This window comes from Aythya fuligula, chromosome 18 (assembly GCF_009819795.1).
Source record: "Aythya fuligula isolate bAytFul2 chromosome 18, bAytFul2.pri, whole genome shotgun sequence".
In the NCBI taxonomy this organism is placed as follows: domain Eukaryota; kingdom Metazoa; phylum Chordata; class Aves; order Anseriformes; family Anatidae; genus Aythya; species Aythya fuligula.
This window is the reverse complement of record NC_045576.1, coordinates 10,232,100-10,247,761: the sequence shown is the minus strand read 5'-3', so window position 1 is coordinate 10,247,761 and position 15,662 is coordinate 10,232,100. Positions and strand designations below refer to the sequence as shown.

The 15,662-nt window shown below is 55.1% G+C and overlaps 1 protein-coding gene across 1 annotated transcript; it reads left to right on the top strand.

Moving 5' to 3' along the window:
• The first annotated feature begins 746 nt into the window (after nt 1-746).
• On the top strand, nt 747-12,344 carry FAM20A (FAM20A golgi associated secretory pathway pseudokinase). Its single transcript, XM_032199707.1, has 11 exons — nt 747-1,158; nt 5,594-5,778; nt 6,139-6,189; nt 6,397-6,475; nt 6,682-6,774; nt 7,573-7,688; nt 7,993-8,173; nt 9,042-9,151; nt 9,465-9,546; nt 9,624-9,683; nt 11,783-12,344. The coding sequence occupies exons 1-11, from the start codon at nt 803-805 to the stop codon at nt 12,045-12,047; spliced, it is 1,578 nt and encodes a 525-aa protein (XP_032055598.1). The 5' UTR covers nt 747-802; the 3' UTR covers nt 12,048-12,344.
• Nucleotides 12,345-15,662: the final 3,318 nt, after the last annotated feature.

Sequence of the window (15,662 nt, the reverse complement as noted above, 5' to 3'; positions counted from 1 at the left end):
CTTCTCAACCTGCTCCGCACTGGCACCCCCAAACCTCACCCCGGGGGCTCTCCGGCCCCCTGGACGTCCCCCAGCAGCTCCCAGTGCTCCCACAGCCCGTCCCAGCACGTTCCCACCGCGAGCCTCTGGGAGCAAACCACCGGGGCGAGTTTCCTCGAGTCTTTTTATTTATTTTTTTTAAGTCCTTAAAGAAATAAAAGCCGAGCAGGAGCCGTGTGCCAGCAGCACGGTGGAGGGGTCGCAGTGCAGCTGGGGGGGCTGCCCGCTCTGCTCCCACAACTTGCCCCCAGCCCCACACCCCCCAGGACCCCTCAGGAACCCCCCAGGACCTCTCAGCAACCCACAGAGCCCTCCAGCACCCCCTCAGGACCCTCCAGCATCCCCTAGGACCCCTCAGCACCCCGCAGGACCCCCCAGCACCCCCAAGGGTGCGCACCCCGCTCCCTTCCAGCAGCCTCCGCTTTCGGGAGAACGGGACCGGGGGTGGGGACAGAGGTCCGGGGGGCAGCCCCCCGGGTCCCCCGCTCTCCCTTTCTCCCCGCCCCGGCCTCTCCCCGCGGCGGGGGCCGGCCCCCAGCGCCCTGCCCGCTCCCCGCCCCGAGGTGCCCGCACGCCCCGCTCCGCCGCTCGGGCTCCCCCCCGCGTCCTGCACCGGGAGGAGGCGACGGCGGCGGCTGGGGCAGGGCTACCGATTCCCCCCCACCCCCCTTTCCAAAAAAAAAAAAAAAAAAAATTAACAAAAAATAATAAAAAATAAATAAATAACCCCCAACCGGGTGCCTCCCGGTTCCCTTCGCCGGCCATGCCGGGACCGCGGCGGGACCGGCCGGCCGTGCTGCTGCTGCTCGGGGCGCTGCTGGCCGCAGATCTCTACTTCCATCTCTGGCCGCGGGTGCGCAAGGAGCTGGCTCCGGAGGGACCGGGGGGTCCGGGCTGCCCCTGCCGCCCCCCTCGCCCCGCTACCGCCGCCGCCGCCGCCGTCCCCTCCCCGCCGCCGCCGCCGCCGCCACCCCGCGGCCGCGCCGCCGCCTCCGCGCTGCGGCGCCTCTTCGGGCACCCGCTGTACAGAGCCACCGCGCCCCCCGGCCCCGCTGAGCCCCTGCTGGGCGCCCGCGAAGCCCTGCGCTACTACCGGCGGAAAGCGGCCCGCTGGAACAGGTGCGTCCCGCCGCCGCGGCACCCGGACCCCGCAAACCCGGCCCCGGTAGCAGGCTCCCCCTTGGCTGGTTCTGGGGAGCCGGCGTCGGCACCCGTCTCTGGGTATCCTGTCTCTGGGGAGCCATCTCTGGGACCCATCTCCGGGAACCCCATCTCTCTGGGAACCCATCTCTAGGAACCCCATCACTGGGTACCCATCTCTGGGAACCCCGTCTCCAGGTGTCTGTCTCTGGCACCCATCCCTAGAACCCGTTTCTGGGTACCCGTCTCCAGGAATCCCATCCCCAGGTACCCATTTCTGGACACCCATCCCTGGCACCCGTCTCTGGGTACCCATCTCCAGGATCCCATCTCTGGGAATCCCATCCCCAGGTACCCATCTCCAGGTACCCATACCTGGCACCCATTTCTGGGCACCCATCTCCAGGAACCCCATCTCCAGATACCCATTTCTGGGCACCCATCTCCAGGTATCCATCTTTGGGATCTCCATCTCTGGATACCCCTCCCCAGGTACCCATCCCCAGGTACCCATCCCTGAGCACCCATCCCTGGCTACCCCATCCCCATCACCCCATGGGGTGTGCCTGGGGGCTTCCTGGGGTCCCTGCTGCTCTGCTGGGGGAGGTGAGGAGGTGAAGGATGAGCCCCTGTCAGCTGTGTCACCCCGGGGATAAGTGCCTCTGCTCTGTGCCACCTTTTTCAGCTTGGGGACAGAACAGAACAGGTTCCTTGTGCCCAGCAGTTCCTTGTCACCCAGCTGGGTGACAGCCAGAGCCCCCGACTGTCACTGCAGTCTGTGATAGCGGTGCTGGGGGGCTGGCTGCCCATCCAGCCCCTCTCCTGCTCCCCTTGCCAAATTCTCTGCTGCAAGAGAAGGCGTGGAGGCTTTGACTTTTAGCCAGAAAGCGATTCCCAGCTCCGAGCCGCTCTCCCAGCACAGCTCTCTTCTTGCTGCCTCTCCCAGCCCCAGCCATGGTCGTGGGAAAACTTCCCCTGTCCCCCCGTCCCCAGCCCTTCTGTGGTGCTGTCACCCGAGGGATGGTGACCCTGGGCACCAACTCTGAGCGTGGTCCCTGCTCCAAATCCCCTCGTAGGAGGGCTGTGTCCCAGCTGGCAGCAGCCAGCATCCCCTGCGTCCCCGCTCCTCCCTTCACCCCCCTGGCCTCTTCCTTCTCTCCCTGCCTGTGTGCTGGGGATGTGACTGGGGATGGGGCGAGGCAGTGCTGTAAACGGGTTTTTACATCAGCTGGGTGGGACGGCGAGCAGCAGCGGGGTGCAGGCGATGAGCACACGGCTTTGCAATGCTCCCAGTGCACGAGAAGCCCGGCAAGGAGCTAGGGTGCAGGCAGCAACCCCGCTGCTTCCCACTCCAAAACCACACAGGGCAGGAGGGGATGTGGCCACTGTCTGTCCCCGAACTTGCCATGTCCCAGCAGAGCCCAGTGTGGTCCTTCCTGTGACCGCTGCACCGCTGCCAAGCTCCGAGCAGAGCCACAGCCAAAAGCAAAGCCATTAATGCACGGAGCACCGCCGGCTGCCCTTGGACTCTTCGCTTAAGCAGCAGCAACTAAAAATAACAAAACGGTGCACAAAGTGGTGGGGAGAGCCTCGGGGATGCGGCGGTGGCAGGGCTGGAGTTGCTCTGTGTTCCGAGCAGGGTCGGGACCCCAAAAGGCTCTGCCTTTGCTGGAGGCAGCCCGGGGGAGGGCAAAACCTCTCCAGGATCCCCTCGAGCCCCTGGTGCTGTGGGGAGGTGCAGGGCAGGTGGGTGCTGAGCTGGGTTTCAGCACAGAGCTCAGTTTGGCGGTGATGGTGAGCATCCCGGGGACCAGGCTGGGCACTGCACCTGAGGCTGAGCAACGCCTCGGGGACACGCCAGGAATCGGGGAGCAGGATGGGACCGCGGGGAGAGGGGACGTGACCAGCACCAGGATCCTAAGCACCTCCAGAAGAGCACTCGAGGCCAGGTGCTCACAGCAGTGCTGGCGTGATCTGCAGCCCAGCCTGCAGGACGGGCCCTGCTGTTTGGTCAGAAGGCTGCGTTTCCCTCCGGTATTTGCTGCTTTGTTTAAAAGCGCTCTCAGCACTGATGCCGTGGCCACACGTTGCCTTGTGCTCGGAGGTTTGGCCGTTCTGGAGCCAGGAGGAGATCTGCAGGGCCGCCTGCCCTTGTTTGACTTCCAATTGCACCTCTGGGGAGAAGGGGGCAGCGTATTGATCGCTCCTCAGCCACTTGGAAATAAAATATATGGTGCTCGTAAACAGGGAAGGCGCTGGGGCCTCTCCTTTCCTTGGCACCGCAAACTGAGCGCAGAACGAGGAGGCACTCGCCAGGGCTGCTGCGTTTCGTAAGGCCATTCGTTGCTGTGGGCACAGATGAATTTATGGCTCCAGGAGGCCAGAAGCACTGCACGGCTGGCGTCCTCCCTGTTTCTGCTCCTAGGCCTGGCCCCCAGCACACCCCGCAGTGTGCCCGGGTGCTCCCCTTAAGCGGGGCCAACCCCCGTACCTAATGCATGGCACAACTGCTTCATTTTTGTGTCTGCAAGGGAATAAATTGTTCTGGGACTCTGCCAGTCCGTGGCGTGGCCCCTGGATGTGGCACAGTTGGGATGAGAGCAGTGAGGGAGCACGGCGAGGTACATCCTACCCGCACGCAGCGCTCGCTGCCCGTCCTGTTGCCTTCCCCTGGCATCGGGCGAGGAACGGAGCTGCAGGATGCCAACCATCTGCTGAGGCTGGTGGGGATGCGGGAAGGGAAGAGCAAAGAAACAGCCGTGCCCCTTCCAAACAAACAAAACAACCTGCTGAAAAACTCCAGAGCTTATTTTTATCCTTGAAGGAGCAGCTTCAATGCCCCAGACTCTGACCGAGTGGTCAGCCCTGCCCACGGCACAGAGCCCGGTAGCACGGGGACAGCAGACACCAGTACCCCAAGCCCGGTGTCACCCCACGCCATGCCCCTCGCAGCCCTGGCCTTCTGCTGCTGGATCCATCTGAGCACAAAGCCTGGGCAACCCCGGGGCTATTTATAGTAAGCTATAAATGAACCCTTTTTATTATTTTATTTTTTTTTACATTATTATGTCTTTTGCAGAGCTCTGTTCTTACAGGGAAACATTTCTGGAATCCTGGGGGGACAGGAGAGGCCGAGGGAGCCATGTTTTGGGTTTCAAGGCTTGCAGGGGGCCGTGGGCCCTGCAGCACCGTGCCCGCTGCACGTTGTGGCCGGAGCTGCCGGCTGCGAGCTGCCTTCCCTTGCCCAACGGCTGCATTTTTTCCCCATCAGTAATGCGTTGCTCACCGCCACCCGCGGGGGAACGGGCCGCCTGCATGGGAAGCGGGAGAGCAAATATGGTAAAATATTCGGGCAGGGAAATTCCCTAGGGAAAATTCCTGAGTCATTCCCCAAAACGGGACACCGGGGTCTTTTCTGTCCCACTCTGGGGATGCATGCTGACCGCGTGCCTCTGGCTGGCCTGGTCCCACTGACCCAAAATCCCAATACAAATTTGGAGAGGGAACGGGCTGCCCCGACCCCCTGCTTGCTCCCTTCCCTCCATTTCACCCCAGCTGATACCAAGAAGGGCCCCTCAGCACCTCCAAACGTGCTCGGGTGGAGAAGGCAGATGGGACAGCCCCACAAAAGATGGGACAGCCCCACAAAAGCCACTGCCCTGCTCAAGGATAGAGGCTCTTGGCACCTCCCTGCCTCCATCGGCTCCATCACAGGCCCCGGGTTAATGAACCACTCGTTATCAGCCCCCTGTTTGCCCTCCCTGCTGTGTCTCGGCACTTTCAGAGCAAACTGGGCTTCGTTTTCCCCCTGTCAGGCCTGTATTTGCAGGCTCTGCTGGCGTTAATGAGAAACTAATGCTGTGTCCTCTGCCGGCTGCATAAGTGACATTTGGTGGTAGTTTAGCCAAGTTTGGGGCGAAACCACCGGTGTTTTGAACATGAGGGAAATGCTGGTGGCTTGTGGAGATCTCCTGGGTTTGTTGCAGCACCCAGGAGGCCCCCAGGGCTCCATCCACCAGGAAAGGGCTGGATTCAACCCTGAATTTAAGAGATCTAGGGCAGGACGCTGCCAGGCGGCCTCCAGCCTCCCTGCTCACTAAAGCACAGGCCACAGATCTTGGGAAGCAATTTCAGACCCCAGAGATTTTTCTAACATGCCAGCCCTGCTGCCTGGGACCTCCGGGCTCAGGAAAAAGCTCTGGCATAGACATAGTGATGGTAAAGAAAATCCTCTGAGGAGAACAAGCCCCCGTTGTTCTCCCGGGCTCTCCAGACACCTCACTCTGCAGCCAGCCCCCTGCCTCAGTTTCCCCTCGAGCAGCACTGTACCCACCCCATCAGACAGCGACCCCAGAGCACCGAGGATTCCCATCCCATGCCTCATCCTCCTCACCCTGTGCCCGCTGTCCTGCAGGAGACACAAGCTGTACCGGGAGGAGCTCAACCTGACGTCCCCGGCCACGCTGCTGCCGCTGCGGCCGGAGGCCAGCTGGCTCCAATTCCACCTGGGCATCAGCCGGGATGGGCTCTACCCTCGTTCCAGCCCCGCCGTCAGCAGGCTGCTCCGGGACATGCGGGATTTCTCCACCGTCAGTGCCGGTGAGCCGTGTCCCAGCACGGGGACGGGGACGGGCCCTGCACCCGGGGTTGGTGGCTTCAGCCCCGCCAGGTTCTCTTCTGCCACCAGGGCACGGGGATCCATCCTGCTGGGGGATGCCCCGAGCCCTGCGCTGGTTTTCCTCTGGGTTTTGTGCTGTGTGGTTGTCGTTGGTTTGCCTTGAGATGGGAGAAGGGGCTTGGCTGGGGTCATTTCTCCAGGATTTTTGGTGCCACGCTGTGGGCCTGTTGCATTGCAGCTCATCCCGACAGGCTGCGGGGAGCTGTGGCGGTGCAGGGGGTGGGCAGCAGGAGGGCGAGCCCTGCACGGCCCCTTCCTCACCGTTCCCCCTGTCCTTGCAGACTACAGCCAGGACGAGAAAGCTCTGCTGGGAGCCTGTGACTGCAGCCAGAGTGAGTGAGTCCCCTCGGGTCCCCACTGTCCCTGCCAGCCCACACCAAACATCCCCACATCATCCATCACTTCACCCAGCCGGGCAGGGTGACGCTGGGACCCCTCCTTTCCAGCTCCTCTGCCCTAACCCTTGGCAAAGATGCCCTTCGCCAGGCAGTGCCAAGCCCTTCGCCTTCCAATTTAAGCCGGTTTAATTTCCTCCCCAGTCGTGAAGCCCAGCGGCGTGCACCTGAAGTTGGTCCTTAGGTTCCAGGACTTCGGGAAAGCCATGTTCAAGCCCATGAGGTAAGGCAGAGCCTTAAAAAAAGGACCTCAGGGTGCTTTTCTCCCACCAGCTGGCTGTTTTTTCCACTAGGGACTGTGCATCCCTTCCCCGGGGGGCTGCTTTCCCTCGTTTCTCCCTGGATTCCCCAGTGTGCCCTGCATCTGCCTGGGATCTGAGCGTGCAGCTCCCTGTGCTTGCCCTGTGCTCACCCCCTGATCTCTTCCAGGCAGAAACGTGAGGAGGAGACACCCGAGGATTTCTTCTACTTCGTCGACTTCCAGCGGCACAACGCGGAGATCGCCGCCTTCCACCTTGACAGGTCTGGGCTGCCGGGTGCTGTGCCCATGGGCAGCTTGGCGCTGAGCCCTGCTGAGCTGCTGGGCCAGAAATCACCTCTGCAAGCACCATGGTGGGAGCTGGATATTTGGGAACAGTCCCCAGCAGAAGCCGAGGACTCACGTTTGCCTTGGGAAGCAGGCTGGAAGGGACCGGGCAGGCTGCAACTGGATTGCTTCTTGGAAGCAGACGGCATTGCCCGAGGAGCAGGGCACAGCCTCGGCTGTTTCACCCGCTGGTGCTGACTCAGCAGTCAGCAGAGGTTTTCTATTCTCAGACATGAATGTCTTCCTGCCCCAGGCCCTGATTTTTTAATGACCGTGTGAGATGGAGCGGCTGAGATTGAGCTCCTCTGAGCGGGGCGAGCCCCCTCACCGCCCCCCATCCCAGCTGCGTGGCACCAGGGTCAGTGCCTCAATGCTCAGCACCCACCTCACAGAAAGGCCCCGAGGGCTCGGCTGCCTCCCAAAAGACAGGGCTTGCACGCAAGGAGACAGGAGCAACTGGTTAGGGAAACGATACAAATCCTGGAGCACATCCAGATAGTCCCAGGCGACAGCTATTAACATACCAGAATAAAACTCAGCCTAGTTTTATTGCAGAGGGTAAAACGATCCTGGCTATTTGCTAGAAAGAAGCCAGAGGGAAAAAAATCCATTTGGGTGCAGTCACTGCAGAAACAGGGGGACAAAGACCAATGGTTTGTGAACAGGAGGGATGCAGGCAATGCCCGCTGCCCTGCCTCGCTGTCCATTGCCATCGTGTCCCTTTCCCCGTGCAGGATCCTGGATTTCCGCCGGGTGCCCCCCACCGTCGGGAGGTTGATCAATGTCACCAAGGAGATCCTGGAGGTCACCAAGAATGAAGTCCTGCAGAGCGTCTTTTTCGTCTCACCAGGTAGGCGAGCGCTCGGCTGCACGAGCTGGGGTTGTGGGCGGCTCAGGCAAGGCAGGTGGAAGAGCAACTCGTGCAGAAACAGAGTTGAGCTCTTTTATCTGCCCACTTTTCCCATCCTCTCCCTTGGCAGGGACTGTCCATCAACCAAAATTCATGTATCCCACACGATTTGGCAGTTCACATCCATTTTATGGTTACAGACGCCCAGTATCCATCGTGTGATGGGGCAGGGGTCAGTCCGGGCTCCTCTGCAGCCTCCTGCATCCCTCAGCTCCTTCCCCCAGCTCTGCTCTGTTCCCTGCAGCCAGCAACGTGTGCTTCTTCGCCAAGTGCCCCTACATGTGCAAGACGGAGTACGCGGTGTGCGGGAACCCCCACCTCCTGGAGGGCTCCCTCTCCGCCTTCCTGCCCTCTCTCAACCTGGCGCCACGACTCTCCATCCCAAACCCCTGGATCCGCTCCTACTCGTTTGATGGAAAAGAGGAGTAAGTGGGTAAATGCCGCCGCTGCTTCCATATCTGTGTCTTAGGGGAGCATGGGGAGGGGAACAAAAAGGATGCGGGTGGGCAGACAGGGAATGGGAGGGAGCAGCTCCAGCTGGGAGGGACCCACAAAGACCACCGGGTCCAACTAGGTCTTTTTAGCCTAATAACTTGGTTCACTGGGCCTGTTTAGCCTAATAACCTGGTTCACTTGGCCTCTTCAGCCTGGAGAAGAGGAGGCTGAGGGGAGGCCTCATGGCAGCCTACAGCTTCCTCATGAGGGGGAGCGGAGGGGCAGGCACCAATCAGTTATTAGTGACCAGTGACAGGACCCGAGGGAATGGGGTCAGGCTGTGACAGGGCAGGTTCAGGCTGGACATCAGGAAGAGGTTCTTCACTGAGAGGGTTGTCAGGCACTGGAGCAGGCTCCCCAGGGACGTAGTCACAGCACCAAGCCTGTTGGAGTTTACGAAGTGTTTGGACTGTGCTCTCAGTTATATGGTCTGAATTTTTGGGTAGGCCTGTGTGGGGCCAGGAGATGGACTTGGTGATCCTTGTGAATCCCTTCCAACTCAGGATATTCTCTAATTCTGTGATTCTATGAACTGTCAAATGGAGGCCGGGCAGAGGCAGCAAGGCCGGGTTCAGGTCTAGCCCCTGGTTTCAGCTTTCAGCCTCCCTGCACACCCAAGAGGAGGTGAAGGCGGCGTTGGAGGCCACGGCCCTGCTCTCAGGGGCACCCCTTCCTGGCAGAGATGTGGCTCCAGCAGCAGGGCCGAGGCGTCCATCCCACCTCTCCACACAGGAGGTGGCTTTGGGGGCTGTTGGGGCACCGCTGACCACGTCCCCCCTTCCCCTCGGTCTCCTGCAGGTGGGAGGTGAATCCGCTCTACTGCGACACCGTGAAGGAGATCTACCCCTACAGCAGCGGCAACCGGCTGCTGAACATCATCGACATGGCCATATTTGACTTCCTAATAGGTAGGATGGACGGGGCAACAACACTCTTCCTTCCACGGGGGCCCTTCAGCAGCGCTCCGTCCTCCCTGGCCCACCGCAGGGTTTGCTGGAGCCATCCCTGCTGCTCCAGGGAGGGTTTGGGGCAGCTCCTAATGGTGAGCAGGCATGGGGCAGCCCCAAACCCATCCCAGTCAGCTCCAGGGGAGCAGCTCCAAGTGTCTCGGACACTCCCAGCGAGCGTTTCATGTGGATTGGAAAGAAAACACAGGGTAAATTGGAAAATCACTCAGGCACTTGCAAGGGAAACTCTGCTCCTGTGTCTCCCCTTTACCAGGGAACATGGACCGCCACCACTACGAGATGTTCACCAAGTTTGGGGACGACGGCTTCCTCCTGCACCTGGACAACGCCAGGGGGTGAGGCGGGGAGGCTGGGGGCAGGCAGGGAGGGCTGGGGCAGGCGGCACGGTGCTGAGCTCCCTCCTTGCCTGCAGGTTCGGGCGGCATTCCCACGACGAAACCTCCATCCTGGCCCCGCTCACCCAGTGCTGCATGTAAGTGCCCCGTGAACAGCTGCCTTGCAGAGCAGCAGGCAAGCGTAAGATGCTTGAATGCCCACCAAAGCATTGGTCTTGCACGTGGAAGGGCTTTTGCTGCTTTTTCTGCTGGATCGATCCCTTCCAGCCATCGCCCGGCACTTCCCAGCCCATCGACGTGAGGTGCTATCGGCCCGACACGAAGCTCAGAAATCTCCATCCAAAAGCTTTGGTAGTTAATCAGGTTTCTTCCCATGTCACTACGGAGCAGCTCATCAATTTTACTGTTTGAATCCTATCTTCGCTGCCCCTTTATTAATTCACATAAATCAACAGCTGAAAGTTAAATTACAGAGGCAGGAAAACAGCTGCTCTTCCCCGTGGTTTCTCTTTAGGAGATGCCCAACCTATTTCCTTGCTGTACCTGCTCCAGCTAAGCCTCGGGGCGGTAATTGCACTCCCCCCCCCCACGTTTGTATTACCAGATCTAATTTTAAAAACTGCCATTTGCACCTAGCAGGACTTTTCACTTGTAATTGCAGGCTCTCAGTGAATCCTTCACCTGAACTCCTGTTTTGCGGGGTTCAAATTAATTCTGCCTCTTAATTTGACCAAACAGTACTAGCCACAGGTCAGATCCTTCCTATTCATCCAGATCCACCCCCCAGAAGCTGTCCTTAATTTAGTTCTCCTGGTGGCAGCGGTAACAAGCCCTGCAAGTCGCACCTTTTAATAAGCCAGCTCTGGCCTGGAACAGCATAAAAGCAACTCGTGCTGCCTGAGGGAGCTGCACAAAACCTTATTTCCTGGACCAGCCAATCCATTCGGTGCGGGGGAGCATCCAAAAAATGTTTGGAAAGAAGTGGAAAGGTTTCTTTAAGTCCAGAGGTCACCGATGTGTCTGTGCCCTCCACGTGTCTGCTCCCGAGTACAGAAAGTGGCACAGATGTAGCTGCGCAATAAGAGGTGATCTTTTTCCTCTGTTAAAACCCAAAACGAGGAGCAGATAAGCCTGAAAACAGCCCCCAATTAATCTGGCACATGTATCTTGTTGGCTGAGGTCTCTAGAAAGCTCTGGGTCAAATCTTCAACACTTCAGCCTGTTGGAGGGCTCACCGTGCCGTGCAGGAGGGGAGTTGAGCTGGTGGCAGGCTTTCCATCCCGCGCTCCCTTCCACCTTCTGCCAATTTCTTATGCAACTGTTAGGGCATTAAAAGAGCTGCTCCCTGCAGGGTCAGACTACCCCGTTCTCCACCTCCGAGCACCATCGCAGAGCAAACACAGCTGGTGTTTACCCACAGCAGCTCCTAGGGTCACCCCTCACCAGGAGGGACCGCGCAGGGCTCCCTCTGGCAGCAGCAGAGTCGTGCGCTCCGACGGTGAGCTGGGTTTAGTGCTGGGCCTGTCCTTTTTTGTGGCTTCATCTGGATCACACATGCAAGGCAAGCCCTTGAGCACAATTTAAAGTACCTGTCCTGGTGGCAGCCAGCCGTGGTGCCTCATGTGGCTCCCAGGAGCGTGGCACAGCGGCAGCAAGCACCTTTGCCATCCATCACGGTACTGATGGATGGCCTGGGTAAATAACAGGCATGCAAGGGCAATTTCTGCACCTGGCTGAAACGCTCCTGGCTGCACCTTTTGCTCTCTGAAAATCCCGGCTAAGTGAGACCGGTTCCACAAACATGGGCTGCAACTTTTTGGAAATTTAGAAGGCAATAATTAAAATTACCGATCAATTCAGTAATAGAGATGCTGAAATCAAAACGCTTTTGCTGAGCATCAAGTAAGTAATTTCAGAATACTTAGTTTCAGTCCCAGAGGCATTTCAAGATTACAGCTTTTCATCCTGCTTTCCATCAAAGGGAAATATTTAAGTGTCAGTCCCTCTTCAGGTGAGATGTCAGTTAGATCAGTTCCACAAGATACTCTCTTTTTGCTCAGTTTTGACAGGAGACTTTTCCTCACTCACCACCAGCTAAGACATGCCCCTTCATTTTTACCTCTCCCTCTGCCCCATAAATATCTTTGGGAACGCAGCACTGTTACCAATCAGCCAGCCGGTTCTCGCTAGGATGCAAAAAGCTCACATTAGGCTGTCTGATTTCTCTCCCTTCCAGAATAAAGCGGATGACGTGGTTGCGACTGCAGCTCTTGGCCGAGCCCGAGTACCGGCTCAGCGATGTGATGAGGGAATCGCTCCTGCAGGACCCCCTGGCACCCGTCCTCACTGAGCCCCATCTCCTGGCTCTGGACAGGAGGCTCCAGCTCATCCTGAGGGCTGTGAGGAAATGCATAGACACCTACGGAGAAGCCAGGGTGGTGGCCAACGACACCATGCCAGCCGGGGCTCCCACGTCGGACAGGGCCAAGCTGAGCACGTAAAGTCCTGAACTCATGCTCAGAGGCAGGGGAGACCCCTGCAAGGCAAGCAACATTTTAATAGCTGGTAATTTCCACCTACAAATTGTGCTCCCTCCACCTGCGAGACTGGGAGGAGAAACTCTTTGGGAGATCTTCGAGGATCGCGCTGTGGCCTGGCTGGGGCACCCCAAGGTGGGACATGTCCTGGGGGGCACGCAGGGCTCAGCCTGCCCAGGATCTCAGCCTTGCTGTGAAGGACACAAATTAGATCCAAGGATGAGGCTTGAATAAAGAGATGCCAAGAGCATTTTCCTCTTACCAAGGCTGTGTTCTGTAATCAGGAGTGAGTATCTGAGGAAGGGGCAGCCTTACTTCGCCTGCTGCTCTGAGATGAGGTGCCACCGATTCCCCATGGCCAGCCTCGAGCACCTCTGCAGGGAATTCACCATCAGACCTGTCCCTTGCCTCTTGGTCTCCAGCAGAAAGCGATGGACCTGCTCTGCTTTGATCTGTGAAGGTGCCCAGAAGCCCACTGCCCCCCAGGGCAGGAAAATCACTTCTATTTCTACCTGCCCCATGGGTGGAAGAACCAGTCGAGGTTATAGCAGGAAGGCAGATATGTATTGACCCCATGGAGTACAGCCCTGTTAAAAATAATAATAATAAAAAAATCAAATGTCTCAGAGACATAGGACTCTATTTACAATTCACAATGACACCCACTTACAGTAAAAAAAACATTTTGCCAAAGTGGAGGGCTCCTTCACAGGTCATCTTCTCATAGCTTTGAAGTCACTCAAGTTACCAGAATTCCCTGGGAAATATAAATGGTCTCCCCTGTCCTTATCTCTGCTTATTTTGAGGAGATGCAATAGGAACTGAAGACCAAAAAAGAGTAGGGAGGGAGTTATCAGAGATCTTTCAGTTTGTAATTTTCCCCGGCCTTCCAAGGCCGAGGCGTATGAATGGTTTGATTACTGAAGCTCTCTTTAATAGCTTTTTGCTTTAACTGTTTGAGAATTACTCCGAGCTTTTTGGCAGCCTAGGGAAAGTCGTTGAGAACGTTGTTGATAATTTATCATCCTTAAGGAAAAAAACCAATCAATCTGCTGGAAGCTCATTCTAAACTAACCTTTAAGTTAAACAAAAGCCATCCGCAGCACCGCCGACTGCTCAGGTTCACAGCAAGCTGCTTCATGTAGCCCGGGCTCGTTTTCCTGTAGGCTGGAATTCTGCCCAGCCTAACGAGAGCTCGGTGACGCTGCCTGCAGCATGTAAGAAGTAACAAAGCTTGTTTGGCCACTGCTGTTGGTATTTTGCAGGGAACCATACTGAAGCCCAATCCAACCCCATAGTAAATCTGCAATCGCCTACCTGTCTCCATGCTGTAAAGCTACAGAAGAAAGCATAGACGTAATTTTATTATGAAGATGTAATTTGAGTACAGGTGCCTGTTCTGCTCGTTCTTATGAGCAAGGAAGTTTGGAGTGTTTGTGTTTAGCAGCATGGGCCAATATTCTGAAGCCACAAAGGTCAGGAAAAGAAAGAAAAAACAAAAGCAAACAAACCTCACACCTGGCTCTTTTAGTCTGTTCTGACTTGTGATTCAGCCATGTCATCCCACTTCCAGCTTTCACTTAAAGCATATTTTTGATAGCCTTAATCAGTCAGAGTTCTCTACAATGGTGGTCTTAGACTTTTTTTTTTTTTTTTTTTACATCAAGTCTTGTGGACAGATCATAGATTAAAATAAAAGGATTTAACTCCCTCTCAGCAGTCCAGCAGTTAGTGCAGTAACAGCATGCTGTATTACCAAAGTTGCTTCTCCCTCTACTGGTGACTTGTGCTTGTAACATACATAACAAACCCCAAAATAAATTTGAATAGTGTTATGCTGTAGCTACTGCTGCAGAAGATAGCTTCAAAGTTACAAGACTGGAAAGGGAAGTACTAAAAAGTTAAAGTTTAAAAAAATCAGAGGCTGAAAACTTTTTTTTTTTTTTTTTAAATCAAGGGAAGGGGAGAAAGGAAGGCTAAGATGAAGGAACCAAGCAGATGGATATTTTAATGGCTGTTATGCTAACGGGTTACAAGGTTTCTTTCTCCTTGTGTTTTCCCTTACATGGTAGCTCCTTACTGCTTCTTGAAAGTGTGATAGAGTTCAAAACTTTCCCTAAGGGCATGCAGAGATGGGAGCAGACAACTTACAGAAGTTTAGGAGCTCCAGTAACAGTGGCTGTGCCAGGAATGAGCTGCCTTTACAAGAGATCATAACAGCAGAAGTGACTTGAGAGACACTCAAGCAAGCCGCCAGTACCTCTAAGCAGTGTTTGTTTCAAAAGCAAATCACAGAACTATGGAGAAGTTCCTGGGTCAGAGGCACAGCGTGGCTCGGGGATAGCAAGCGCCACAGGCTCCAGAGGGGATGATTCAGTTGTGCTGTAAGCTAGGATTTGAACTCCATCCTCCAGAGCTAACAGCAAGCTAATCCTTTAAGTTTCTCTGTTTCCACCAACTCATTATTAAGGCATCCTCTAATGCTGAAGGAAAACATAATACAGGGATGGGGGGTGGAAAAAAAGAGACTGATTGCGTTTAAGAATTTAAATCATTTTATTGCTTTACCTGCCATTAGGACAATCTATAACAAAAGGAATATAATATATTAGCACATACAGTAAATCAGACTTATATAGTCAGGTAACAATACAAAAATGGTCCTCTGGTTGACTATAGCTTTCTAGGGCAATAGACTTCATAAATTCGCTAAAGGTGGACTAGCAAAAAATTACTTCTAAAGCCCTGAATGTTAGCTAAGGCAAAACTATGCCAATTGTGGTTTCAAACATATTTAAATTGCACACAAAGGTAAAGCTATAACTGTGAATAATATTTAACTCAGACTTAGCTGATTTTTCTTAAAATCTTGTAGGTAAAACTACAAAAGGGAGTAAACAGCAAGCTAAAAAGATGCAGTAGTGAAATTTGATTAGAAAGCCTTATATAAAAAAATGTGCATTTTTTTGTGGAGCTCTAACTAGTTTACACAGTTTTTGGTGCTTTAAAGTAACGTGAAGAACACATGAAGGAGAAACCTGGATAGAGTCAAAACTGAAGGGAACAGTTTTAACAAAAAAAAAAGTAGCATTTGCTTACTCCTTAAGGGCTCTGGCAGAAATAGTCTACTCAATATCTTCTGAAAAGAAAACTCAAACCACAAGCATTTAAATCCCACTCTTGGAATTTCATGTTTGGAAATACCACGAAACCTTTTGTAAAAGCACAATACCCTCGGAATTATTTAGCATCAATTAACAGACTGTTTTTGACAGGCCTGGGAGGAAGTCTGTTGAATTTGCATTCATCATCTTGGAAAGGAAATAAAATGAGGGCTCCATCATTAAGAGTAGTTGCACAACAAATGCAAAACTGCTTGCTGTCACTCCCAAATACAAACCTACACTACTTTTATATAAATTACAGTTTAAAGGAAACTTTAAAAATTGCCTACCATTATCGAACCGTGGAATTCAGTAAAAACTTTCGGGAAGTACTGGTGCGCACAGAGTAATGTAACACAAAGCTGGTAAATACTGAAATACATTTAAGACTCCGCAACATATTGAACTTGGAAAA

Excerpts from the sequence above, each read along its gene's own strand:
- FAM20A (XM_032199707.1), top strand. The coding sequence starts at position 803 with ATGCCGGGACCGCGGCGGGACCGGCCGGCCGTGCTGCTGCTGCTCGGG. Across the intron at positions 6,190-6,396 it reads AGCCTGTGACTGCAGCCAGA|TCGTGAAGCCCAGCGGCGTG; the intron begins GTGAGTGAGTCC and ends TTTCCTCCCCAG. Across the intron at positions 6,775-7,572 it reads GCCGCCTTCCACCTTGACAG|GATCCTGGATTTCCGCCGGG; the intron begins GTCTGGGCTGCC and ends TTCCCCGTGCAG.